Source organism: Sphaeramia orbicularis, chromosome 20, assembly GCF_902148855.1.
Source record: "Sphaeramia orbicularis chromosome 20, fSphaOr1.1, whole genome shotgun sequence".
In the NCBI taxonomy this organism is placed as follows: Eukaryota; Metazoa; Chordata; class Actinopteri; order Kurtiformes; family Apogonidae; genus Sphaeramia; species Sphaeramia orbicularis.
This window is the reverse complement of record NC_043976.1, coordinates 19,729,918-19,756,977: the sequence shown is the minus strand read 5'-3', so window position 1 is coordinate 19,756,977 and position 27,060 is coordinate 19,729,918. Positions and strand designations below refer to the sequence as shown.

At 37.6% G+C, this 27,060-nt stretch overlaps 1 protein-coding gene across 3 annotated transcripts in view; it reads left to right on the top strand.

The window, feature by feature from the left end:
* Nucleotides 1-24,564, top strand: part of flt1 (fms related receptor tyrosine kinase 1) — a 39,383-nt gene extending 14,819 nt beyond the window's left edge. The window contains exons 11-30 of one of the 3 annotated variants that reach the window (XM_030123042.1): nucleotides 6,257-6,380; nucleotides 8,407-8,515; nucleotides 10,180-10,470; nucleotides 12,162-12,308; nucleotides 14,720-14,851; nucleotides 16,101-16,207; nucleotides 17,045-17,175; nucleotides 17,642-17,751; nucleotides 17,844-17,957; nucleotides 18,066-18,154; nucleotides 18,530-18,638; nucleotides 18,727-18,824; nucleotides 18,917-19,039; nucleotides 19,276-19,387; nucleotides 19,616-19,715; nucleotides 21,710-21,815; nucleotides 21,932-22,029; nucleotides 22,293-22,362; nucleotides 22,503-22,594; nucleotides 23,839-24,564. In XM_030123042.1, coding sequence (XP_029978902.1) covers nucleotides 6,257-6,380; nucleotides 8,407-8,515; nucleotides 10,180-10,470; nucleotides 12,162-12,308; nucleotides 14,720-14,851; nucleotides 16,101-16,207; nucleotides 17,045-17,175; nucleotides 17,642-17,751; nucleotides 17,844-17,957; nucleotides 18,066-18,154; nucleotides 18,530-18,638; nucleotides 18,727-18,824; nucleotides 18,917-19,039; nucleotides 19,276-19,387; nucleotides 19,616-19,715; nucleotides 21,710-21,815; nucleotides 21,932-22,029; nucleotides 22,293-22,362; nucleotides 22,503-22,594; nucleotides 23,839-24,007 — 2,431 coding nt within the window. In that variant the 3' untranslated portion in view covers nucleotides 24,008-24,564. Of the gene's footprint in view, nucleotides 1-1,646; nucleotides 3,237-6,256; nucleotides 6,381-8,406; nucleotides 8,516-10,179; nucleotides 10,471-12,161; nucleotides 12,309-14,719; nucleotides 14,852-16,100; nucleotides 16,208-17,044; nucleotides 17,180-17,641; nucleotides 17,752-17,843; nucleotides 17,958-18,065; nucleotides 18,155-18,529; nucleotides 18,639-18,726; nucleotides 18,825-18,916; nucleotides 19,040-19,275; nucleotides 19,388-19,615; nucleotides 19,716-21,709; nucleotides 21,816-21,931; nucleotides 22,030-22,292; nucleotides 22,363-22,502; nucleotides 22,595-23,838 lie in introns of those variants that run through there. The other 2 variants (XR_003934173.1, XM_030123041.1) reach the window with 2 other exon arrangements.
* The last annotated feature ends 2,496 nt before the right edge of the window (nucleotides 24,565-27,060 follow it).

Below are 27,060 nucleotides of genomic sequence, written 5' to 3'. Positions count from 1 at the left end.
AATTTTATGGGCAACAGTGTATAATGACGTAGCTTTCTGTACCATTTGTTACAGCTTTAATTAAGTCTTTAAACATTAAAAAAAATATACTGGCACCTTTTCAACTTTTCTGTTAATATTCAACTAAATTTTATAAATTTTGTGCAGCTTTGGCTATAAAGAGCTATAACCCTATAGAGCTATAATACTACTCATTCATATAGTCCAGGCAATGTTGCATTATATATATGTGTGTGTTTGTGTGTGATTCTGAAAACGAGACATGTTTTGTCTATTTCAGCATGTGTTCAGACAGGGTTTCCGTCTTGTAACCAGAACAGATGCCTTTGGGGGCCTTTCATGTACATGAATGTGTGAAAATGTGTGTGTGTGTGTGTGTGCGTGCGTGCGTGTGTGTGTGTGTGTGTGTGTGTGTGTGAACACACATGTGTTTCATCATGTCTGTGTTTATGTGTTTGTTTGTTTGTGGAACTCTTTCCCTGTATGTTTGTTCTTCCACTGTCCATATGTCTTTTTCTATATGTTTGGTTAAGTGTATAGAAATGTGAGGTGTGTGTGTGGGTGTATGTGTGTGTATGTGTGGTACATTTACAGACACAGTACACAGACTTGAAAGGACAGAGTAAAAAAACACACTTCAATCGAAGTCAGTTCCGTGCTCTCAGTCACGATTTGTTGGTTTCCAAATCAAACGCTATGATTTAATGAATTTCCTGTCCAGGACGCAGGGTGAGAGGCCTGTTTATTATTGTGATTGCACACTTCATCCTGTGATGCTTTTTCTTAAATGTGACACACAAACACTATATATAAAGTTCTCATGAGAAATTGCCCAACCCAGTGATGCTGAGGGACAGTCATTTACTCATGTCACACACATACAAACATAGCTGACACACACAAGTACTCAAGCAGGCACTTGGCAGAAACATTGATTGACTTGTTCTTGGAGGTCAGACACTTATTGTGTTGCTTATGACCAAGTCAGAAAGGTTAAGTATTACCTGAGAGCACCACAGCAGCCGACAATACGCTATTCCTCCTCTGAGACAAACTGACATCATTTGTGTAATTGACCCTTAACCCTGCACTCTCACATGGCGCCATGCCTAGGTGCCTCCATCCATTTCTGCCAAATGCCAAAAGTAAGCTGTATCAAAAAACATAGCTCATGTAAATCTTCTTAACCAGGTGGTGATTCTAACACGAGCATTTCATTTTCACTGTTAGGCCGAATATAGGTACAAAGATGGTTTCTGCAAAGAGATGAAAAGTCTGTTGCATAATCTGACAATACATTTATATGTTAGTGTAGTCACAAGTTTTATACGTGTATTGTTTTAGAGTGTAAAAGTACAGTATGTATGAGAACATCTTTAATCTCATTTCATGGTCAAATGCATTCTGTGCACGGAGAATATCTCCTAAATACCAATTGATCCCTGATCATTTCAAATAAATATCTATGATGCTATATTTAAATAAGTAAGGAGTAAATGCACATTACTGTCCCAGCAGATTATATTTGGCCTCTTCACTGGCTCGGTTGAAGAGCTCTGTTCTGGTTCTGTTTCAGTCACTATGTTGAGTGTGTTTCTTTAGACTAGTTTTTGGCTGGATCCTCACTCAGCCCTTGTTCTTTGCAGCCCGGCTGCATCACGAGCCTGACGCCACTCTGGAGGAGGCCCAGGGACAGTGGACCAGGCAGGGCCAGGCTGAGGGGGCCTCACGCCTGGGTCCACTCCTGGGTCTGGCCCTGGGAACCACAGCGCTCTTATCTGGCCCAGGCAGGAGGTGCAGTGGGCTTCCTGTGCAAAAATCAGAGCGCTTTTCCTCTCGTTGTTTGGCTTCCTCTCCGATGCGAGACGCTTCCCAGCAGCGTGATTGTCCCTTCGTCTTCAAACGTGGCACAGTCCGCTTCCTCAAAAGCTTGATCTATTCTTGAGCGCCCCCACCTCCATCCCCCCACCCCCCAACTCTTCTGCCCCCCACACGTACCTCTACAACCCCTTCCCTCACCAGCATTGCCCTCCACTCCAAACCCAGCATCCACCACCTCACCAGAAGAGCTCCCCATCACCTTCCTCTGTGGAGTCCATCGTCATCATCATTGCCTCTACACACTCATCAGTGCCTCTCCACAGCAGCCAGAACCCTCAGTGACATTACCGGTGGTCCTCTGATGAACCTGCACTTGCTAAACTGGTGTTTAAAGTGGAACACTGCTGAGCAGTGACAACCAGGAGACACAAAAGCAAGGAGGAGAATAAGCCTCATCACAAAGGATATAAGGACACCTGCTTTACTGATTATTTATTTATTTCCTTCTTTGGCCAGGTCTCAGTCTTTCCCTTGCACCCAGCCACCCCTGTCGTTGTTTTATGCTTTTTATATTTCACAGACATTTTTGAGCCAGATGAGGTGCAATTCCATCCATCCACCAGCCACATTTCTGGAGCTGCTTTGCCTTTTTTGTGTCCTAGAGTGGTACTATAATGGGTGCATGAACCATGCCTGTCCCAAGCGCTGATCTGATTCTGACATCCACAAAAGCTGTGAGTTTCTAATCCAATATTAGCCACCGGTAGAAATGTGCTCACCTTGGACAAGCGAAACAGGAGAGAGGACAAGCTTTGTGTTGTTCACTATGAGATGCCTACAGTTCTCTTAATAAAGACTAATGGTCAGCTAACAGACACCTACCATGTAGGAAGTCTCCACAGACCAGAGACTATGACTTCCCACTGTCATATTATGTCATCTTGTATTGTCCAGTGCCATCCCATGTCAGAAATGTCTTGTGTATGTGTGTCAAAAGATGTCAGTATAACAGCCTCCTTGTCTTTGTAATGAAAGTTAATTAAAATCAACCAAATGTATGTGTAACAAGCCATTTTAAGAGAATGAGTGCCATAAGTGTTTTAGTACAGTCTTTGTATGTTTGTGTGCATATGTGTGTAAAGTGTGTATACTGTGAGAATGAATGTGTAAAGATGTGTGTGTTTGTGTGTGTGATGTGTCTCACTCTACGGGTGTCTCCCAATGTGATGCATTCCTTGTATACAGATGTTCTATGAGTAATATATGAATCTAATATTTAATAATTTTATACAACTAACTTACATATGATGAATGACAATATTTGCCAACTGTGTATGAAACTGTTAAGATGTATTGGTTTTAAAGTGTTATATCAGTTGTTTGTGTTTTTGCATTAAACTTTGCTTATATTTGTCTGTTGGTTTATATGACTGTGGTTATTTTTGGGGCTGAGACAGGAACGAACAGGGACAGTGGAGTGTATTTTAGGTAGCAAAACAGAACAGGAAGAAAAGGCAGGAGATGACCCCCACTGATACAAAACTTAGAATAGTTCATTCATATTTCCGTCTCCGTGAACATGCTGTTGGCAGGCACACACTGTGTGAATGTGGTTGTGTATGCATAGGTGTCCACTTTTTGTATCTAACAACGTCATGTCTGTTTCATCTAACTAATTGTATTTTTGTGTATGAGTGGGTAGACTTGTCCTGGGAAGCATGGGAGTGTTGGCTGGTGTAATCTGTGCCTGTGAGAGAGTGAGGACGAGTGTGCCGTGGGAGTTTGGAACGTGCATGTGTGCATCTGTAGCTGTATGCATGTGTGTAGGTGTGTGTCAGCGCCCAGAGTCATGCACAGGGTGGGTCAATTTGTGCAATAACGCACTATCTAGATGCCAAGAGGAAGAGCAATCAGGGAGGATGAGAGGAACCAACACAGGGAGGAGACAGACAGAAAAGGATGACGACAAGGATACAGACAGAGACAGGGAGGAGAAAGAAAGAAAGAAAGAAAGAAAGAAAGAAAGAAAGAAAGAAAGAAAGAAAGAAAGAAAGAAAGAAAGAAAGAAAGAAAGAAAGAAAGAAAGAAAGAAAGAAAGAAAGAAAGAAAGAAAGAAAGAAAGAAAGAAAGAAAGAAAGAAAGAAAGAAAGAAAGAAAGAAAGAAAGACATGTTAACCAGCACTGAGTCATACAGTGGTTTGTAAAATATCCAAATTACTAGAAAGCTTCACTTCTGAATATCATGTCTCCTCATACAGTACCCCTCACGTGGATTAGTGACCTTGTTGTGTTAAAAAGAATACTATCCCCAAGTGTTGTGAAACAGTATTATGTGGTGGAACAGCCAGATGTAAAACAAAAAATGATATTACAATTATGCGCTGAAACTACTCTTTCATCATCCATTCATTATCTCTGCTACAAATTTTAAATATTTATTTGTTTATGATCTTAGATTATGTTTGATATTGATCATTTTAGGTTAAAAAGTAAATTAACAAAGTGGGACCATCCTCTGCAGAGTTAATACACACAACTAGACTTATCCATCAAATTCTAACCCTGATAACACAGACAGGGTGTTTAATCAAGTTAGAGATAGATAGATAGATAGATAGATAGATAGATAGATAGATAGATAGATAGATAGATAGATAGATAGATAGATAGATAGATAGATAGATAGATAGATAGATAGATAGATAGATAGATAGATAGATAGATAGATAGATAGATAGATAGATAGATAGATAGATAGATAGATAGATAGATATAAATATAAATATAAATATAAATATAAATATGGATATAAATATGGATATAGATTATAGATAAAAATAAACTTTATTTTGAACATAAATAGGTAAAAGAAATTAGCAATTTGAACAGGACACTCCAATACAGTCGCAGAAAAAATTACCAGACCATCCTTGTTTTCTTCAATTTCTTGTTCATTTTAATGCCTGGTACAACTAAAGGTACATTTGTTTGGACAAATATAATGATAACAACAAAAAAGCTCAGAAGAGTTTAATTTCAGAACTGATATCTAGCCATTTTCCATGTTTTCTTGATAAAAACCAAAATCACTGAAGTTCTTACATCAAAAGCTATGGCACTGTACTGCCAAAAACAGTGCTTTTAGGCATTCCATGTTTTCTTTTCTGTCTGTTTCAGTCACATGATACACACAGGAGTTAGCACTTGATTGCATAACCATTGTTTTTGATGACTTTTGATGCTCTAATAGTTTTTTCTGCGACTGTATCAAAATAAATAAACCATAAAAGAAAAACAAATGTCACACAAATATACAACTACTTCATTGTGGCTCTTAAACAATACTTTATGTCTGAAGAGGAGTAGAAAGCAGCCAAGTTTATCAAGGAATCAAGTAATCATGTGATCAAGTTGCTGTTAATAATACAGCATCATAACCTCCTGACACCCAGGAAAGTACAAGTTTTGGCTTTTTTTTTTTTTTTTTACATTAAATAATTGCCTTATTGGAAATGGCACAATGCAACAGTTTTTTCAGATGCATTTTTTTTTTATTTTTATGGAATGTTCTTGGCAGTGGACAGTGTATTTTTGTTTTGTTCTGTTTTTTTTTTTGTTTGTTTGTTTTTTTGTTTTTTTTTTTCCTCAATAAAGCTGTGAAACTCTTGTCCCCTACAGAGGACAAAAATACGTTATCGGGTCTCAGGAGATTAATCTTAATTACACAGAATTATATTCATATTAAGCAGTTTAACACTATATACAATAATTAAATGTCATTAATCAAAATTAAACCATATTTATCACAGTACTTCACAAACCAACATGTTTTTTTTCTGAGACATCACAAACTTAACAAAATGTTGAATGCACAGTAGACATATCACCTCCTCTAAACAAAACTCTCTTTAACTCTGACACTATCATTAAAGCATCTCTTTATGTTCTTTGTGAGAAGCTGTGCGTAAATAACCACAATGCAGCTTTCATCACCTCCAGTTCCCACAGCCCCGCCGGTGTGTAATCTATGGATTTAGACTTGAGAGAGTCATTGAGAGGGACAGGAACTCTTGTCCTGGAAATGTGGGATGATTTGTTCAGAATGGGAGGAAGTTGATCCATGCGATGACAATACCACCTCTGCGTCCTCCACAGATGAACAATCAAGCATTACATAGCACTCCAAAGATCCACTATTGTCAGCCTAAAGGACAGAGTAAGAGGATGTGATGCTAATGATAAAAATGGTCGCAGGATGATGATGTGATACTATCAAAGCGTGATCAAGTAGTTTCCCTGGAGTTCTGCTCTTCCTCCTGCCGAGCATAGCTGAGAAAAAACACCCACACATCCACACATCCACACCTGTGAGCAGCGTAAAATTACTTGTGTCAACACAGCTGAGTCCCTGTCCCTGTACTCCTCTTCCTCCAAGGTGTGAGTGTCCGACGTCATCCTCACTGTGGAGTCCTGTGACAGACAGAATCCCCACCGTGTCCACACACAACCACATCCTGAGTGTTACACACAGACAGGAAGTGCTTCAGGGGAAGAATAAGGTGAGCGTTAAAATATGGGATGTGATGAACAGAAGAGTACACCGTAAAAAATGACTGTAGAATTAACACCAAAAAGTTGTAAAAGTGCAACATAAAAAAACTGTGACAAAACAATGCAAAGTTGTTTATTTGAAAAGATTTTTGTGTTAACGATTAAATCAAATGTAGCTGTAGTTCTTACAGGAAGAGTATGTGAACAAAACCAGATTTGGATGTAGAAATGAAGTATTTCTATTGTTTTTAGAAAATAAAAATGTAAATTGAAAAACAATACGGTGCCATTTAAACTGCAAGACCATAACACTGAAATAACGGTGTATTTGCTTTGCTTTATATATTTATATATATATATATATATATATATATATATATATATATATATATATATATATATATATATATATATATATATAAAGTTATTAAAAAGTAAACATTTAACAATGTAACATTTTAAATTTGTAAATTAATGGGTTGGTAGAGTTGGTAGAGCGGCTCGTCCTATAACCAAAGGGTTGGTGGTTTGAATCCTAGCTCCAACTCTATATATGTCCATGGAAGATACTGAACCCTAAATTGTTCCCAGTTGGGTGGCTTTGGAAAGTGCTTTGGACACCATGAAGGTGTATAAAATGCACTAAATAAGTGCAGTCCATTTACCATTTAAATCTACATGTTTAAAATGTTAAATGTACATGTTACTTCATAAATATGTTTACAGTTGGATGTGTTTTTTACAGTATTGTTCTGGAAACCACAGCTGCCAGTTTTTTTCCGTAAAAAAAACCGGATCATTTTTTACAGTGTAGAGTTGGGTAATAATATGACTTTCAGATACACTGTACTGATGAAAAGGAGGTAAGAAGAGACATAAAGGAAGTTATACTTAGCAATTACTTAGAACTGAAATAGTGAGTGATTCATCTGTTTTTTTAATGAAAATAATCTTTAGTTGCATCTGAATAATGAACTGCTGCATTGTTGATAGATTATGCAATTATTATTAGAGAACTATGTACCAGTTTGCACCATATTACAACTTTTACAGAGAAAATTGTGGCAATTCTTTTTTTAAAATTTATTTATTTACTTTTAATCTATTCTTGTGTTTGCTCTGTTATTTGGGTTTTTATTTATTTTTAATTTATATTTATTATTTTATTTTATATATATTAGAGAATAGACATAAAGAAAGCTAATGCAGTTACTTAGAGCTGAAATAGTGAGTGATCAATCTGTTTTGTTTATGAAAATTATCTTTATTTGCATCTGTATAAGGAATTGCTGCATTGTTGATAGATTATGCAGTTATTATTACAGAGATATGTACCTGTTTGCACCATACTGCAAATTTTACAGAGAAAATTGTGGCAAAATTAGCATTCAGTTGATACAAAAAGTTTAAGTAGATAGCTAATTTACTGCTGTGTGTTTAACTTTTTCAGTGGTAGTGACCCTGTGAGTTTTAAGTATGTTTTATGCTGTTTCTTGTTTGGTTATTATGGTTTTAGACAAGTTTCTCCTTTCTCCCTGTGGTCATCTTGTAATGTCCTTTGCATGTGTGTAATGTTTCTTAGTAATTTTTGTGGATGCGGTGTGGGTGGGAGCCAGTCTATGTCACACAATAAAGTGAATCGTGACTCTTGTACCAGGAAAATGCATAAGGGAAACTTAATTGTGAGAAAAAAATTCCTTTGCTCAACTGCAAACCACTACAACATGACTCATTGCATGCCCTTCCAAAAATGTATGGGTCAGCTCCCCCACACCCACAGTGACACAGACCCACACCTACAGTACATTAACGGATACTTATCGACAGCTTGCATGTTGAGCTGCCCCACTGGGTTGGAAGTGGGCAGGAGGTCTGGCTCAGAGACCCCTATTGTCTGTACAGTAGGCCCATGGAAAATATGATTGCTGCCATCAGTGGCAGAGGTAATGAGCCTGAACCTCATATGTGTGTGCGGCTGTTTTTCATAGTGTGTTAAGTGTTGTTTTTTCATGCGGATGTTTGTGCTTTGCATAGACGGTGGGGGTCCTGACTGTGGCAGAGGCCTTTGTGTCTGGAGTCTATCGCTGTGTAGCCTCTAACTCTGCAGGCAAGGACCAACTGGACATCCACTTCTACATCACAGGTGAACCCACAAAACATGAATCATCTCTGCAGATATACAACACATGGCCATCTGGAATTTTAGTCATTGCTTAAACAACTTACAGTAAAAAAAAAAAAAAAATCTATTTTAAGTTAACACATTTCTTCTCCCTTATTTGCTAGAATCCTCCTACTACATTATTATAAATAACCTTTAGTCAGTTACTCATCATCCACTATTTTAACCTCACAAAATTATACCATGAGTCCAACCAGTGTATCAATATATTATAATTTTTATGTTATATCATTATATCATTATTATCAGTGCTTAAACATTGCTTAAACAACTTACAGTAAAAAGAAAAAAAATCTATTTTCACTTAGCACATTTCTTCTCCCTTTATTTCCTAGAATCCTCCTACTACATTATTAGAAATAACCTTTAGTCAGTCACTCATCATCCACAATTTTAACCTCATAAAATTATACCATGAGTCCAACCAGTGTATCAATATATTTTTATGTTATATTATTATATCATTATTATCAGTATATTTAATATTGATCATTATTGAGACATTTGATGCTATGTTTTACTAATCAGGAGGAGGGAAACTTAACAAAAGGGGATATTATTGATACATTCATGGTGTGACTTGTACACTCATGCATGTTTTGCACTTTGGTCACAAACATTTTAAAATAGACAGGTTTAACTATTACTTTAAACCTTTTTAGTGAAAATAAAAGCAGAAGAGAAACAATGAAATTGTAATGGAAAACTAATTGACAGACAAATGTTTAAAGGGTCAGTAAAAGTAAAAATGCATCATATTACACCTTGCAAGCCGAAGAACATTTAGGATAGAAACTGCTATATAAGAAAAAGTGCTAAAGGCTTGACATTTTAAAATGTGTGCCAGGGTAATCTGGTAAAACTCATATAAATGTGAGTTTTGCAGAAAATATTAAAAACTGTGCAAAATATCTGGTTCAAGAGGCAAAAAATACATTACTGTGTCACATCAGAAGAATAAAACTTGATCCATGTAGAAAGTGAAGCAGTAACAGACACTAATGAGCTGAAGTATTTGGCAGACTTAAGTAGTGTACGTGCATAATGTATTCACAGTATAGTGTGCTGTGTGTGATGTGGGGTCAGACTTGTTACCAGGGATACAAGGTAAGGTAAGGCTTTTTGTTTGTGTACATGTGTGTATGTGTCTGCTCACTAAGTCTTGCTGAGCTGTGAGTGTGTGAGTAAGAGCGAAACAGGAACCTGGGGCTCTTATCGTTCCACTTCCCCGCACAGCGTACTTCCTTGGACTGGCAGGTCCGCTTTATTTCGGGAGGCCTTGGGGTGTTCGGGAAAGATAAACACTATCTGCCATCAGGAAACTCTCGAGCCGTTTCCACGGGAAGTTTCAAATGGCTAAAGTAAATAAAAAGCCTTTTCACTGTATTCCACTAGCTGCTTTTACCCACAATAGCCATTCAACATTGTCATCAAAGGTTACAAAAATGGAGGTTTAGTCGAATCAGCTCTCAAAGTGTATGTTTCAGGCACCAGGCAAGAAACTGAGAGGCTTTATTCACAAACAGGAGATAAGAGAGAGTTTAGATTTGCTCGTGGCAGCCTGATCTGATGCTTCTTTCATTCATTTTTCCTGCCTAAACATCCATCTTTTCCATTTTTCTCAGATGTCAAAGGAGGCTTCAGTGTGGTCCAGGAGGAGCATCCTAGAGAGGGTGGAGATCTGCATCTCACCTGCTTGGCCAATAAATACCTGTACTCTGCGTTGTCATGGCAACGGTTGAACAGGACAGGGGGCGCAATAATTGTTCAGCCACTCTCATCAGGGGATTTCTCCAACTCCCTGGTCCTGTTGCTAAGCAACCTGACAGCTAGAGACTCTGGAGTATACAGATGCTCCGCCCACCACCTCGTCACCGAACAGGAAATGCACCTGGACACAGAAGTGGCGGTCACAAGTAAGTAGTCACAAGTTTAGGCTCAGAACAATGGTTTTTGTTTCCTTTTTTGTGGTAAATCATTTCAATGTTTAACAAGTTTTATTTTGCTGTGGCAGACTGAGCAAAAATCTTAGTTTAAGGGACATCAAGGCATTTTATTGTGTTTAAACATCTGCATAAATAAAAGGCAGCAATTATTTTTTTAGACCTTGCACATAGTTTGCTGAAAATGCCAAAAGAATCCCAAATGAAGCTTTTTGATTATTAGATGATTATCAGTTTGAAAATTATGAATAAACCTGCAACATAAAATCTGATATTAAAATTAAAAACTATATTTTAATACGATAAATTGAACTGTTTTATTTCAATCTTAACTTAATTTGAGTTAATTGTTGAGTTCATTTTCAGTGTTAAATCTGTCTTGCCTGTCATTGTTTCCTTACAAATCATTGTGTCCAAAAACTAAACCAGTTCTCATGGATGTTATCACTCAGGGGCCCAGTGTTGAACAGGGACCCTCACATACGTCACAGATTAGTGATATTTATTGCTTCTGGACCTCAATTGAGCAGTTGTCATGCAGCTGTCACACAGTTTATCTTGAAACCAAAGTCTATATTCTTAATTATTGATGTTAATAAGTCAAATACATGAGACATGACTGACACGTTCTCTATGTAAGGTCCCAAATTGTGTTTCTCTGTGTAAATATGTTGCACATGCATACAAATAAACAAACTAACACAGAGTTCTCACTGCTTGGGAATTGGGTCCCCTCAACTTCCTGGGGCCCCACCCTGCCTTTGCTCTTGCGCTCCAGCTCGGCACCTCTTTCACGTGGGAATGAGCTCTTGTCAGGAGGAAGAGCACACAATGGCACTTCCCACAATGCCACATTTACAGGCCCCTACACAGGGCCGGAGGAACAATCAGCCAATCAGACACTGTCAGGCCCCAGCCCCCGCAGACAATCATCAATTGTTGTCCAGGAGGAAGATAGGGGAAACAACAATCAGTCGCCTTGGTTAAGTGACTTTTCTTCATGTCTTTTACTGCTGTTCTCTATTCAATCAGGCCTCAACTCGTGCACTTCCTCCCCTGGGACCCCCTCTAGGGAATTACTAGGGAGACAGGGTGACCAGAAAGAAGTAAAAAAAAAGTGGGGGAGCTCAAGGCAGAAAAAGGGGGAGAACAGAAGAAAAAACACATATGATTAGAAAGATTACGAAAAAAACAAATAAATAAATCATCTGATCTAATTATAGTGCTGTTTATTACATCACAAGTATAGTGCATGAGAGGGAGACTAAACTCCATTCATTGTGTACAAGTGTCCAGATGATGAAATACTGTATTGTTGTACCTTAAAAATGGGTTCCTATTGCAGGGTATTTCAGCGTGAGTAAGGGGCCCAAGAGAGCAGAAATGTCAGCTGACTCACAAGTTGAAGCCAAGGCCACTCTTGCACAGAAACTGTGTCACAACCAGCACACAATTATTGTCCGAAAGTGGCACTCATCCAGAAAACAGTGGGGAAAAAATAGCACTGGTTTCACTACATCACAAATCTGTTGTGGTCTATAAATAACTGTATTGAGAAATGTGATTTTTTTTCCAAGTGATTTGCAAGAAAAAAGAAAACACGCGTCCAATCATGTGATAATATACTATTGTTTTGTTTTGTTTTTATGTGTGTGTCCTTTCAGTTTTAGAACCCCCAGTGCTGCTTAATAATTTAACAGATTGCACAGTCAACATGAGCAGCTCAGTGACCCTCAGCTGTCCATCCCAAGGCATCCCACCTCCGACTGTCACATGGTACAAGGGTGGACACGCTCTATTGCAAGGATCAGGTAAAAATAAATGACTTGGGGAGAACCTGAAGCACCATGGGGAGCATAACGTAATGCTTTAGTTGTTTTCTAAAGCAGACTCATTCTAGTTCAGGGGCAGCATACAATTTGATCTCATGTGGGCTGGACCAGTAAAATAAATAAGTGCAATTTTAACAATACTATACCCCAGTATAGTCGCAAAATATTTAGTAATGGGCATCTGGAACTGAAAAACATTGCATTTAACCTTATGATCAATACAACTTGTCAAGACTCAGTAATGCCCTTGACTGTAAGAAGTGGCTTTTCCAATGGACATCTGTGCAAAACCTTACTTATATTTACTAAATGTTGAAAAAACAGAAGTGCGTAATGTTGTTTTTTCCATTAAATCACAAATGCGATAATTTGTTTATTTATTATCACAAGATGACACAAGAAGTCATTCCAGAAACATGGCAACAAACATAAATATTGTGTTGATTTACAGATATATTCATTGTTATTATATATTACCCCTCTATCCCATCCTAAATTTAAAAATTATTTGGTTTCCTAGTGTGTCCACACATACCGCACCATTTTTCTTTTAAAACTCTTCTTCTTCGCTTGTTGTAACGTCCGTCAACATTGTTTTTTTTTTTTTTATTCACGAGTCTAGTTGTGGAAAAAGGTCTTTCCATTGAAGCTTTGCATGATATACCAATTGTGCTACGCCTGAAAAACCACCTCTTGTCAGTGCAAAAACTTTTCACTGAAAAACAAGAGTTTGAGCGAAATTTTCCATTAGGTAAATTTTTATGTACATGTTATGTTTGCGCAATTTGAGGGTCAATGGAAAAGCGACCACTGTCTTCTGTATAAGTTTTGCACAGGGCTGGATCAAACCCTTTGGATGGCCACTTTTTACCTACAGGCCATATGTTCGACACCTCTGAATGCATTTTGGAGACATCTAAATAAACCCCTGAAGAATAATTTTGGGCTAAATGCATGCTTTAGACTTACTACTCCACCTCTGGAACCTCACCACCCATTGAAGTCATTACATTAACAACCCCAGGAGCCCTCATTCATGCCTTAGTGATTGTATAAAACATTTTACAAACATAAATCAGTCCAAAATAGTATACTGACAACACACTGACAACCTGTGGAGACTCTTGGCAACTATCTGGGGAAAACGTCTAAGAAACAACCTCAAACACATCGGGGGGGATACTTGTTAATGTCTTAAGCATCATCTAAGTACTTAAAAAAATATATGCAACATTTGTCCAAAATTTTCAGAGCAATCTTATATATGTATGATCCTAGTACTCTACCCAACAAAATGGCACTTCACCATAAAACACATATTATTAATACCAAACCAAATCCAAAATGGCCATTTACATATCACATCATACAGCCTTACTACCCACTGAATGGAGTTGGTGACTTAAAAAAAACTTAACCTGAAACACATTGTGGAGTACTTGTTAATGCTGATAATACATATTTATAATGTCAGAGCTCCACCACCAGAGGACACTGATCTATTCTCTATTAAAGCCTTATCAGCACTTACTAATGCCCTGCCAAATAACACTTTAGAAACATACCAAACCCAAACCAAAACGACCATTTGAAGACACCATATAAATTTACTTCCCACAGGGTATAGTGTTGTTAAACAGATAATCAATGTAGAGAACTATGGGGTTCTAAGCATTGTCGAAATAGTCTAGAAACACATACAGCATACGTTTAAATGAATGAATGAATAATGGAACAATAATGTAAAGCACTTTGGGTGCCTTGAAATGCACTATAGAAATGTAATCCATTATTATGATAATCATTATTATTATTAAACTGACCATTTTCAAAACATATAATATAATCTTCATTCTCCGCAATCAGAGGACACTGACAGCCATCATGGAAAGCTTTAAAAAAACACTTTAAACACCTTGGAAATAAAAAATATTACTCTAGAAACAGGCCAAATGTAATTTAAGTGATATTTTAAGAGCACATCATACAGTCTTACTTCCACTGGGTGTAGCAGATGACCAACAAAAACATAATACTTTCCAGACATATCTGAAAACCTGTGTTAAATCACCACTTTTGGAGCACATAGTAGAGTGTTACTACTCCACCACCAGATGCTTTTAGCAACCACCTGATAAAATCTTTGCAACAACCCGAAACACCTCAGAAAACATTTATTAATGACCAAGTAATGATCAAAAACCAGATCAGAAACACATATGAAAACCTGTCCACTCTTACCATACTGTTATAACTGGAGGCAAACTACAACCACTTATTACAACCTTAGAAACAAACCAGGAATCATTTATTAACGCATTAACAATCATGTACAACACTCAATGACTTTAATCTGGTGTTTTATCCTTTGTTCCACTGGTGACTTTCAGGTATCGTCATAGCACCAGAAGACGGGACCCTCCATATTGACCGAATTACAGAAGAAGATCAGGGATTGTATACATGCAAAGCAACCAATGAGAGAGGATCTGCACAGAGCTCTGCCTATATATGGGTCAACAGTGAGTATTTGTCAACCAATAGCATTTTCACGCATTTGCGCCTTTGACTGGCTTCTTAAAGAGTCAGTCCATATATGGTTTTGTCTGCAGTGATTGTCTATTGTTCCCATTTCTGTAAATAGAGGTGAAGGTATACAGTGTATGAAGGTGCATATTTATAAGTGCTACATGATGGTAAAGATAGAAACAGAATGTCATGAGTCTTTTTTATCCAGTAAACATTGATCAAAGTATGTCTTCCTATGTGGGACACGCAGCCTTTTGTTCAGTTTTCCACATTCATACACCCACACACATCTACACACTCACTCATACAGTTCTTCTGAATGGTGGTGGCAGGTGAGGACTTTTGCTAACCCCCCCCCCCCAGTTTCACCACTTCTCTCCTTTGGCGGACGAGCTTCCTATAGCCCGTGTCTGACGAGAGGAGTGGCTTTAAGTGTGTGTTGTTGTGTTCTGATCAGTCAGGAAGGAAAACGTCTCCCGTTTTTATTTCCTCCGGAAGGGCCAGTCCTGCATCTCAGAGAGGCTCCATGCCGCAGTGAGCTGGGCATTTCTACGTCTTCTAACAAACAAATGATTTAATGAGGGGGATGGATGGAGCTGTTAGGGGCAAGTGAAAATGCAGTGCCCCCATTTGGAACTGTGGTAGAACTGAAAATAGGAGCATCAGCTACAATATTATTATTTAATCCTAATTATTTAAAACCATCTGCTGACCAATATATTATATTCACATATTTAAGTAATTCAGGTAAAATGTAATTTTACAGTTTCTTCTATTATTTGGATGCTCAGAGACTCCATAGTGAACATGGAAACATCTGTAATATTGATTCACCACTAAAACCCATGTAGTTTGACAAATGACACTTGTTTTTATGTTCAGTTAGTGAAATATTTTGTTGAAAAAGTCACCTTTGCTTCAGGCTTCTCTGTTTTTATATAATAAACTTTGAATTTACCCTGAGGTTTTAGGAACATCTACATTCTCTATAAATTAAATAGTTGATTTTCACTGAAAAATTCAAAATACAGCGGATATTATAACAATAAATGGTGATAAATAGCTTAGGAAAGGTTGAATATAGAGGAAAAAATCATTTAGAAGTTGCCACAAAAATCGTTCTATGTGTCAAAAAATCTAAACACAAGAAACTAAATAAATCAAACCTACTTTAATATCGGTAAAAATATCTTAAATACCAGATGTACAGCTCAATTTAGTCTCATTTGTGTGTTTTTGCAGGTTCTTCAGGGTCTTCGTTTCTGGAGATTCCTACTCTAACCTGTACCTGTGTGGTGGCCACTCTCTTCTGGCTTTTGATCACACTTTTCATACGGAAACTGAAACAGGTAAGAGGAAACAGGATTGTTTCTGCACTGATTCCTTAAATCTAGGCCCCTTTTGACCCTCTGGTATTAAATGTACAAGATGCAGAAATCATTATGCATTTGGATAATGAACAGATTAGAGTAATTACTGTCATGTCACTCTTGTCTTTGTCATTTGAACTTCCCCTTAACATGAAACATGCATTAATAACATCCACATCAATTCAGTTAATACAATGCCATTATTCTGTGGACACTGTCTGCCTGTGTTTGTTTTTAATGAACTGATCTCATAATTGTTTCTCTCTAATATTCTCAAAACTCAGTTGCACAAAAGCACTAAACCCCCTAAGATATTTCAATCCTCAAAGGCCTAAACACCTGCCATCTATTGATCTAAAATATTAATAACTGCTGAACCGCTAATTCCATCAGTACATGTCAATAATTCAGCTAAAATGCAGTTTTTTAGCTTTTTGTTGTACTCAGATATGACCCATTTGGACGCTCGGAGTCTCCACAATGAACATGGAAACACTGTCATCTTCTGCAACATTCATTCATCAGTAAAATCCATGTAGTTTAATAAAGGACAGTGGTTGTTAAATGACAGTGGTTGTAGACTCTTGTTTTATATTCAGTTAAAGATTATTTTTTTAAACATAATTTTTTCTTCCATTTTATCTGTTCTGACATAATAATATATGAACTTTCATGAGCATTACATGATCAGTAAAATTAAACACAGTTAAAGGTAGAGAAAAATGAATGAGGAAGTTGCCACAAAAATAGATATAGGTCTTACAAACTTCAGTTTGTTTAACATGTAAAATATACTTTGTTTGTTCATCTTTAAAGGCTAACAGCTCAAACACCAAACCAGAGTACCTGTCAATCATACTGGACACGGGTGAGGGGCCAATCGAGGAGCAGTGTGAACGTCTACAATACGACCCCAACCAATGGGAGTTCCCCAGAGAGCGCCTCAATTAGGTATACTTATTTTATTTAAAAAACAAAAAACAAAACAGCATTAATCAAGTTTTTATACTGTTTATATGACTGACTATAACTGTGATATGTATCTGGGAATGTATCACACATGGTAATGATGGGAGGAGGGGAGGTATTTAAGATGGTCTAACAGATACGAAGACTTTCTCATAGGTCTTATCAGGTTATTATTGGGAGTGGCTCTCATTCCATTAATCAGACTTTTTGTCTGTGTTGTCTGTGATGAGCTAATCAGCTTCAGCAGGGGGTGTGTGAACTGTGTTTACTGGAACTAATCAGCTCTCACATGATACAGTGGGATACAGTTAGATGGATCGCTGATGGGGTCTGAAGTCTCCTCTTATCAGCCTCTCATGTTCAGGATGATAATAGTAATTAATAAACTTGCTCAAATGCACACCTCCCTTTTTTTCCCCCTGTCATTCACACACTTTTGTCTTTCTCAGGGAAGCCTCTTGGCCGGGGGGCATTTGGTAAGGTCATGCAGGCGTCAGCGTTTGGTATAGACAACGAAACCGGCTGCAGGACGGTGGCTGTTAAGATGCTAAAAGGTACATAATCATATGTGTGTGTTTTATGATAGAAAATAAACCTTATTATGTTGCTGTTGCACATTGGTTTGCCTCTTCTTTTTGGCCACTAGAGGGAGCTACAGCCAGTGAACATAAAGCCCTGATGACTGAGCTGAAGATCCTCAACCACATTGGACACCATTTAAATGTAGTAAATCTACTGGGGGCCTGTACCAAGCCAGGAGGTGTGTGGATGTGTGTGTTAGACTTCCATATGCACTGTTAATGTGTATGCATGTAGATAAAGCATAAACTGCATGGTCTGATACAGGTTGATTTCCTGTTTTTGGTAGGACCACTGATGGTCATTGTGGAGTACTGCTGCTATGGAAATCTATCTACGTTCCTCAAGTCCAAGAGGGATGTGTTTGTGCACAACAGGGTGGGTTCCGGAGCTTCACAGGGTCCATTTTACAGTAACAAAGGCAGTTAAAGATGGTGTCATGACACACAACATTTCACAAAGAACTTTTGTACAGACTTCACACATGCATTGACACCTAAGAAATCGCCCCTTTGTGCTGCACGCAATTTCAAAATCATACACTCAAATGCTCACTTCTGCAATCGGTTTGGGGTTCGAAATTGTTATCTGTTCTTAAGCAGGATGTTTACTTCCTTATTTCTTGTAAGTTTAAGCAAAAAACCCCTGTTGTTTTCATAGTCCTGGATGCCATCTATAGCGCTGAACAAAATAACCACCAAACTCCGACTGTATAATACAATGTTTAATCACTATTATTTGTTTTCATCTCAGTCGACAGCAGAAAAGGACATTGGGTCCAATTGTTTTGGCAGTGTGTCTGACAACCAAAGCATCATTAAGACAAAGTTTGATGAGAGAAAAAAGAAAGATGATGGCCTTGGTGAGTCAGGAGCATAGTGAATGTATTCTGTCCTTCTGCACAAAAAATGCTTCTTTACACCCGTGCTCATCTCTCTTCCTTCATCCAGATCCCAAATCAGTCCCCAACTCCCCTTTATTCTTGGAGGATCTCATCTCCTTCAGCTTCCAGGTGGCCCGAGGAATGGAGTTTTTGGCCTCACGCAAGGTCTGGTGCTCTTCTTTCCTATATAAATGAAGCTCATACACAACTGTGTGGCATAGATCTCATTATTTCTGTGCTGTGTGTGTCTACATCAGTGTATTCACCGAGACCTGGCTGCCAGGAACATTTTGCTGTCTGACAACAAAGTAGTAAAGATCTGTGACTTTGGCCTGGCTCGAGACATCTACAAAGACCCTGACTACGTCCGCAAAGGAGATGTGAGCACACATGAGATACTTGGTTGTAAAATTTACTCTTAAAAATAAAACATCCTCTTAATAAAGTGGAGTTCAGGGACTACATCATGTTCACTGACAGAAAATACAATGATTTGTTTTATTTATTTTTGTTTTTATTTTTTTGTAAACTAATCAGAGCAATCAATCAAAATCATCTGTAAATACTTTATTTTTTATTTATCATTCTCTCAACCCTGGCTCTGATTGGCTGACAGGCTCGTCTCCCTCTGAAGTGGATGTCTCCAGAGTCCATCTTTGACAAAGTCTTCACCACCCAGAGTGATGTCTGGTCCTTTGGAATTCTGCTGTGGGAGATCTTCTCTCTGGGTGAGAGCCCTAACCACAAACTTATTTCAGACAACACAAATAGAAATTACATTCCATATGGAAACTCTGCAAAGACTTGATGGTTTTAATTTTTCATTTGCGTCAGACTATCGGGGATATTTTTTAAAAAAATTTTATTTAACATTGTAACATACTGATGTACCAATATCAAATACATTTTACGCTTTACAACCCAATAGTATAAAATTATTTCTGTTTGTCCAATAGGAGCTTCACCGTACCCTGGTCTTCACATTGATGAGGAATTCTGTCACAGGCTGAAGGCAGGAACAAGGATGCGAGCGCCCGAGTACAGCACACCTGAAATGTAGGTTAACTATTAACCCATAAAGACCCAAACAGCCACTGGCAACCAACATCATCTACAGATCTAAAATGTTTAATAACTTCTGAGCCACTAAGCCTATTAATGTGTTGAAATAACTGGCGTAAAATGCAGCTTATCAACTTTTCACGGTCATCAGATATGACCCATTTGGACGTTCAGAGACTGTGTGGTTTCCATAGAAACACCATCATCTTCCACAACACTGATTCACCAGTAAAACCCATGGAGTTGAATCAATGACAGTGGATGGAGACACTGGGTTTATGTTCAGTTAATGGTAGACTTTGCTGCAAAGTCACTTTTTGATCATTTTTTTGTTTTTACTATAATAACCCTTAACTTTAAACTGAGCTTTTATGAACATCTACATGAGCAGTGAATTAAATACAGGAAAATACCTGATTTCCACTGAAAAAGACAAAAAAATATAGAGGATAATACTATAATAACTGGTGATAAATCATTTCAGAAAGGTTAAATATAAAGAAAAATTAATTTGGGAAGTGCCACAAAAGTAATACTGGGTCTTTATGGCTTAATTTTTAAAAATTTTTTTTTTTTTAAAGATTCTTATCTGTATATATGTATATCTATTTACACTTGGGTGTGGTCTATCATTGTGTCATTCTTCTGGCACAAAGGCTTTCTAACATGTAATTAAAATGGCAGAAGTGTCTGAAACCACGATCATGTCATAAATCAAACCATATATAAATCTTACCGTATATACTGTTGCCGATAAAGTTGGAATTGAATATTTTGACCTCCTCTCATGAAGTGATCGTGACAATGTGATTTATTTTTGACTAATAAAGTGTAACTGGGATTCAGTATGTGGTCATTGAGCTGGGTCAAAGCTGTTTACTGATGTGTATAAATAGGAAGAAAAAGAGGAATGTGTCTGAAAACAAAATTATTCCAACTTTATGGGCATAAATCTAACTAAATTTTAACCCCTAAAGACCTAGAACTGTTTTGCGGTGACTACCAAAAGATTTTTTATCTGCATCTAACCTTTCCTATGTGATTTGTCAGCATTTATTATTTTATCCTCTGCATTGTTAAGTGAAAATGAGGTGTTTTCCTGTACTTAATTTACTGACAATTGTAGATGTTCATAAAAACTCTGCGTAATTCAAAGTCTATTGTATGAAAGTAAAGAAAACAGAAGAAAAAGTGACTTTTTAAACAAAATATTTAATTAACAGAATGTGAGAATAAGTATCTACATCCACTGCCATTTATCAAACTACATGGGCTTTTCTGGTGAATCAGTCTACATGATAGTGTTTCCATGTTCACTGTGGAGCCTCTGAACATCCAAATGGGTCATATCGGATGCTGCTGAAATGCTGACGAACCACATTTTATCAGTTTTACTGAAATATATTCACATGATTAGTCATTTAAAAATTATTAAACCTTTTGGATCACTAGATGGTTTTGGTCATTTGTGGCTGTTTTGGTTTTTGAGGGTTAAAAAAACAAAAAACACACAAAAAAAATCCCATGCAGATCTTCACACCCATCACATTCTTGTTCATGCAGAGCCTTATACAATATTAGACATTCTATTGTGTGTTCCGGGGGTTATACACAGCCAAATATCTCCCCAGATGTGACAAGACACCTTTCTTTTTTTTTTTTTTTTTTTTTAAACACTTTTACCCATTGAAGGCTGCAGGAAAGAGTAGAAAAATACTAAAGAATTAAAACTATTTTTTGCTCCAATGTTGCTATAGTTAAACTAAAATGATTCAACTGTACTCTGAAATTAGACTTTTTCATGGTTGAGTGGTGAAAACTTGTTTGCCACTGCTTGTTTGGGACAAAAATAGCTTGAATCAAAATGTAGATCACTTCAAGAGGAAGCACCAGGTCCCAACCTTTAAATCATGTCTACTGACGTGACCCAGACAGAGATACTGTCCATGCTTTGAAATTAAACAATATGCCTGTGTTTGTGTGTACAGTTACAGCACAATGCTGGCCTGCTGGGAGGCCAGCCCCTCAGACCGACCCACCTTCACTGACCTGGTGGAGACCCTGGGAGACCTGCTCCAGGCGAGGGTTCAGCAGGTCAGGGTTCACTCAAAGGCCTTACCTCGCAGAATCTATGAGCATAAGTAGCATGTACATAAAACCAACACACTAACCTCTACAAATCTACCCACTTTGCTCTTTTTCTTTTACAGGATGGGAAGGATTATATTCCTCTGGGATCCTTCATGACTGGAGACATGAGCCGTAGAGAAAACCTCAAAGAAAGCCCACTCGCAGTCACAAATCTGAGGTAAGGACGTCCCACCACCCACCATCACCAAATGAAAACATCAGATAATCAACAAAAACAGTGTGCCTCTGCTCTAAATGTGTGACAAACCAAATATGAGAATAGCCGGTGTGGGATAAAAACAGGCGCAGACAGGTGCAGATGTGAAAGTAATGCGAGGTGTGTATGAGGTAAATGAAACTAGACACAGAAAGAACAGGAAACAGGTTGAGAAAGTGGGAAAACTTCCAACTTGTGTATTGACTGAAATCTCATCTGTTTAGCTACATGAGGGGTATGGCCACACTTCAGACATTTGAGCAACTGCCCTGTGAGGAGTCCTACAGCCCTGATGTAAGAACAAAAACAACACTTTTGCTTGCATGCGAACAAGTCGACGAGATAAGACAAGAATCCACCACAGGTTTCATACAACAGGCACGAACATGATCGGTTTTCTGTTGATATGCATGTTTTTTTATCTTGTGCTACAGGATGAGCAGAGTGACAGTGGTATGGTGCTGCCGTCAGAGGAACTGAAGAACCTGACACGGAACAGTGACACCAAGAACAGCAGGCTCAACAGGTGGTGACCTCTGACCCTGTAATCCCATAAAGATTAGGAAATAATGTCTGAGCACAAGAAGAGATCAAATTTGGCATATAATCTGTTGAGACCCAGTAACACATTTTTGGTGTTTTAAGGTAAAGTTTTACATCTGTATTTAAAAAACAAACCAGCGTATGAGGTTAAAACTTGTTGTACTGTGTAAACATCCTGAGCTTCACTGATATCTGACTGTTTGAGGTTCATTCTATGAAATAGAAGATTTGTTTACCCAAAATATACTGCATATATACGGCTATACCAACCGCTAAGTGTTTTATGGGCACAAGAAAAACTGGTAAATGTATCCAAATATACTGTATTTAATGGGAAAAATTAATTCATTTTAAAAACATAAGTGTTAAATCTATAGTTTGTGGTGTTTTTGTTGACATGAAATCAGTTTTTTCCAGTGTCCCCCATGGTGGACACAGAGACTTAATGCATATCTCTATTTTCATAGGAAATAAAAGGTAGCAAGTGATTCCAGGCACAACAAACCCCACCCCTCACATGCATTTCGCCCATTATAAGTAAATGAGAAGATTTTTAAAAATCATTAAAAAAAATTTGAGCTTTGACCTACCTTTCCCAAAATGAAATGACATCTATTCTGGGTCACTGGCAATCTATAAAATCTATATTGATTGATTGATTTGATTGGTTTTCCCCTGTAAGTCGCTTTGGAAAAAGCATCTGCCAAATGCATAAATGTAAATGTAAATAAACCCAATGTGGTATGAATTGAACCAATAGTTTTACTGCTCAACTGTTAACAAAGAAACAAACAGGGTGGCGTTAAAATACTGGAGAAAAGCTAAGTCAAAGTCTAACATTGAGTTTTAGATGCTTTTGCCGCATATGATCATATTAAAGGTACAAATAAAAATGTGGACAAAACAGGTATAACAGTTGCAGTTCCACTTTTACTTTATGAATGACTGTTTCCTTTGTTGCTCTTTTCTTAATGTAAGCAATATTTCTTCAAAAAAAAAAAAGAAAAAAAAAAGAGGTTCTGCAAAAAGTATAGTGTGAAGTTTCCACCCAAGACAATCTGTTAATGCAAAAAAAAGCTGAAATTACAAGACCTTTACTTTTCTGGGTCTCAAAATATTAGGATATCACATAAAAAAAATATCAGCATGAAGCAAATTAAATAATCAAATCCATTATCAAAACAAGACACTGACTTTATTTTATTTATATGTTCTACATGTATTAAGGTTCTTCACCTTCACTAAGCGTCACAACAACCAGGTGCCCTTCCTGTGCAATGACATTGATGGTCTCCATGACAACCAGCCATCGATCCTGCCTTTTGATTGGGAGTCTGATGAAGGCGGCTCCCCTCCCCCTGACTACAACTCTGCCTTTCTCTACCCTTCCCTCTAGCATCCATCCTTATGTAAAGACACGCTGTGTTTTTTTATTATCTTCTATTTTGCTTCCTCTACCTCACCATAAGATTTGCAGGTATTCCTCTGTCCACCTAAACATCTCAGATATTTCACTTCGACTCAATCTTTTTACTCCCCAATTTGTATATGCTGTACTGCTCCCAAGCATTATTTCAATGCACTCCCTCACTTAACCCCTTCCAAGAGCAGCTAAAAGTTATTCCCTGATAGACAGAACCTATCCTATGGAGTTATACCGAATGTATTTACTGACCTAAAGCTTTTTGTATTGGTACCTCACGCACTGAGCTTGTAAAGAGGAACACTTATTCCCCTTACACAGCCATTATATGCTGGAAAAAGTAGCCATTTAATCAGAATGTATGTATTTATTTTAATGCTGTATTCATTGTCTGTGAAACTGATGTCTTTATCCTGCTTTTGTGAATGTAAACATACACCTAGACCACAGGTGTCAAACATGCGGCCCGGGGGCCAAAACCGGCCCGCCAAAGGATCAAATCCGGCCCCTAGGATGAATTTGTGAAATACAAAAATTACACTGAAGATATTAATAATCAAGGATGTTAAAAATCATTTTAGGTCAGTTTAATCTAAAGTGGATCAGACTAGTAAAATATTATCATAATAACCTATAAATAATGAAAACTGCAAATTTTCCTCTGTTTTAGTATAAAAAAAGTTAAATTAGAAAAAAGTTACAGACTATCTACAACATGAAATATGAATATCCTGAACAAATATGAACAATCTGAAATGTCTTAAGAGAAGTATGTGGAATTTTATACAATATTCTGCCTGTTACTAAATCTATAAGTTGTGATACACACACCTTAGGCGTAATATTGTTAACATTGCACTTTTTTTCTTAAGAATTTTCAGGTTGTTCATTTTTGTTCATGTTATGTTCAAGTACGGTTCGTAGGTGTAAACGTTTTCATCATGGAATTTTACTTTTGTCACTCAAAAACATAGAGAAAACTTTGGGGTTGACATTATTTATAAGCTCTTATCCTATTATTTATATCATTTTACTGGTCGGGCCCATTTTAGATCATATTAGGCTGTATGTGGCCCCTGAACTGAAGTGAGTTTGACACCCCTGACCTAGACGCTTTTATATTAGTATAACTGAAATAAATGCAGTCATGAAGATTAAAATAATCAGATTTAACACAAACTATTACTCAGACCTGTAGAAGGAATGATTTAGTGAATGGATGTTGTTTGAGACTGCTTTTGTTTTAGTTACATGGAGCTAAAATCTAGCAAATGAATGCAGATTTACCTCTATCAGGTGCAAGTGGTAGACAAGTAAAAACCTATGAAACTGTTATTTGTTTTTTGTAAAGCAAGTATCCACTACAAACCATAGAAAAATGTTATAGATTAGAACAAAAGTTAACGATTTGCTTGTTTTTTCACTTTTAAAAATTAATCATTCAGTTAAATCCATGCTGTTGTTAGTGGTCAGACATTAATCACACACTATTTTGACACTTGAGCAATTTTTTAAGAAATAAAGTCAAAGATCTCAGATTTAAGCAGCTCAAATCTGAATATATCTTTCATTCTGCTGGACAATAGTAAACAGACAAGGCTTTATAGTTTACAGACCAAACACTAATCCATTAAGAAACACTAATCAAGAATGAAAATTGTTAATTGCTGCTCTATATCCACCCAATATGCTGACAGTGTTTTAATGATGATTGTAATGCTGTAATGTCTTAAAAAAAAAATAAAAAAAATCCATGTATAATTTTGGTATTCTTTATTAAAATACTGCTGTACACACAAATATTGCAAAATTTGAGACCATGAACACAAGAGGGGCATAAAACATACTAAGATGGTGATTGTAGGTGTGTTGATGTGGGGGGAGGAGGTCATCACTAACATTACTGGAGTGTGTTATGAAGTGGAAGATAGTGATATGAGCACTGACATTGTGTAGGCCGAGTCGGGGGCACGTGTGTGTCTCTGAAAGTGTGTATGTATATGTGCGTGTTTGTGTCTTGAGGGTTTTCTAAAGCACCACATTCACCAAATATGTTTTTGTCTGTTCATTTCACTAAAACAGAGGAAGTAGTACATGGTCTAACACAGCCAGCTGTAAGTTTGTTGCCCCCAAGTACAGGCCATAGACTTTAGATTTAACTGATACATCTGTGTTAAACCAACTGCAGCCATGATTATGCCTTTGACCTTAACTTACTGACAGTGTGGTTTGTACACATTAAACTCCACCAAAAGCTACTGAAACAAAAGGCAGAGGCAGAGTCGTCAGGACCAGTGCTTTGGCCAAGGCTGGACTGAGCTGGGTTTTTTTCTTTTTTTTTACTTGGGTGGAGCAAGTTTGCTCCTAATTCAGTCATTAAAGTATAATTTTGGCAAGACAAGATCTCAGAATATCTGCAGAATATAAACTGTGCTTGAGGGCAACTTGAAATCCCTTCCAGCATGATCTCCACAATGCCACTCACTTCTTTAAACCTCCATCTGAAGACGTTCTGCCCACTCCACTGTAGCTCATCTATCTGACTGGACAGGGGGCGACCAATGACAGCCAAACACATTCAATCATTGGGCCCCTCCAGCTGTTTGTCATCCTGAGTTATCCAAGCCATCCAAGTGAGCGCAGCGGCTCGCGCCACTGCTTGTCTCCAGCAAGGTTTTTAATTTCATGATCTTAAAAAGTCAAATAAAACAAAAACTGTTGGTGCCCTGCTCCTTTTCTCCTGCGCCCTCAATCCATTCCCCTTTACCTAAACCCCTAACCCCTGCTGGAATTGGTCCACAGAAATAAAAAGTTGAATTGAGGCAAAAATTAATTGCACTCCCATAACCCATCATGCATTCCTGCACAACAACTGAGCAAAGAGAAAAACCAGCTACAAAAATCACAAAGCATCACTTTTTCTCAAATGTAGAGGGGCTCAGACCCCATGAAGGGGAATGAGGTTTGGATAAAAGGAGGAAGAAGAAAGAAGAGCAAGATAGACAGAAAAAGGGGACACTGAGGTG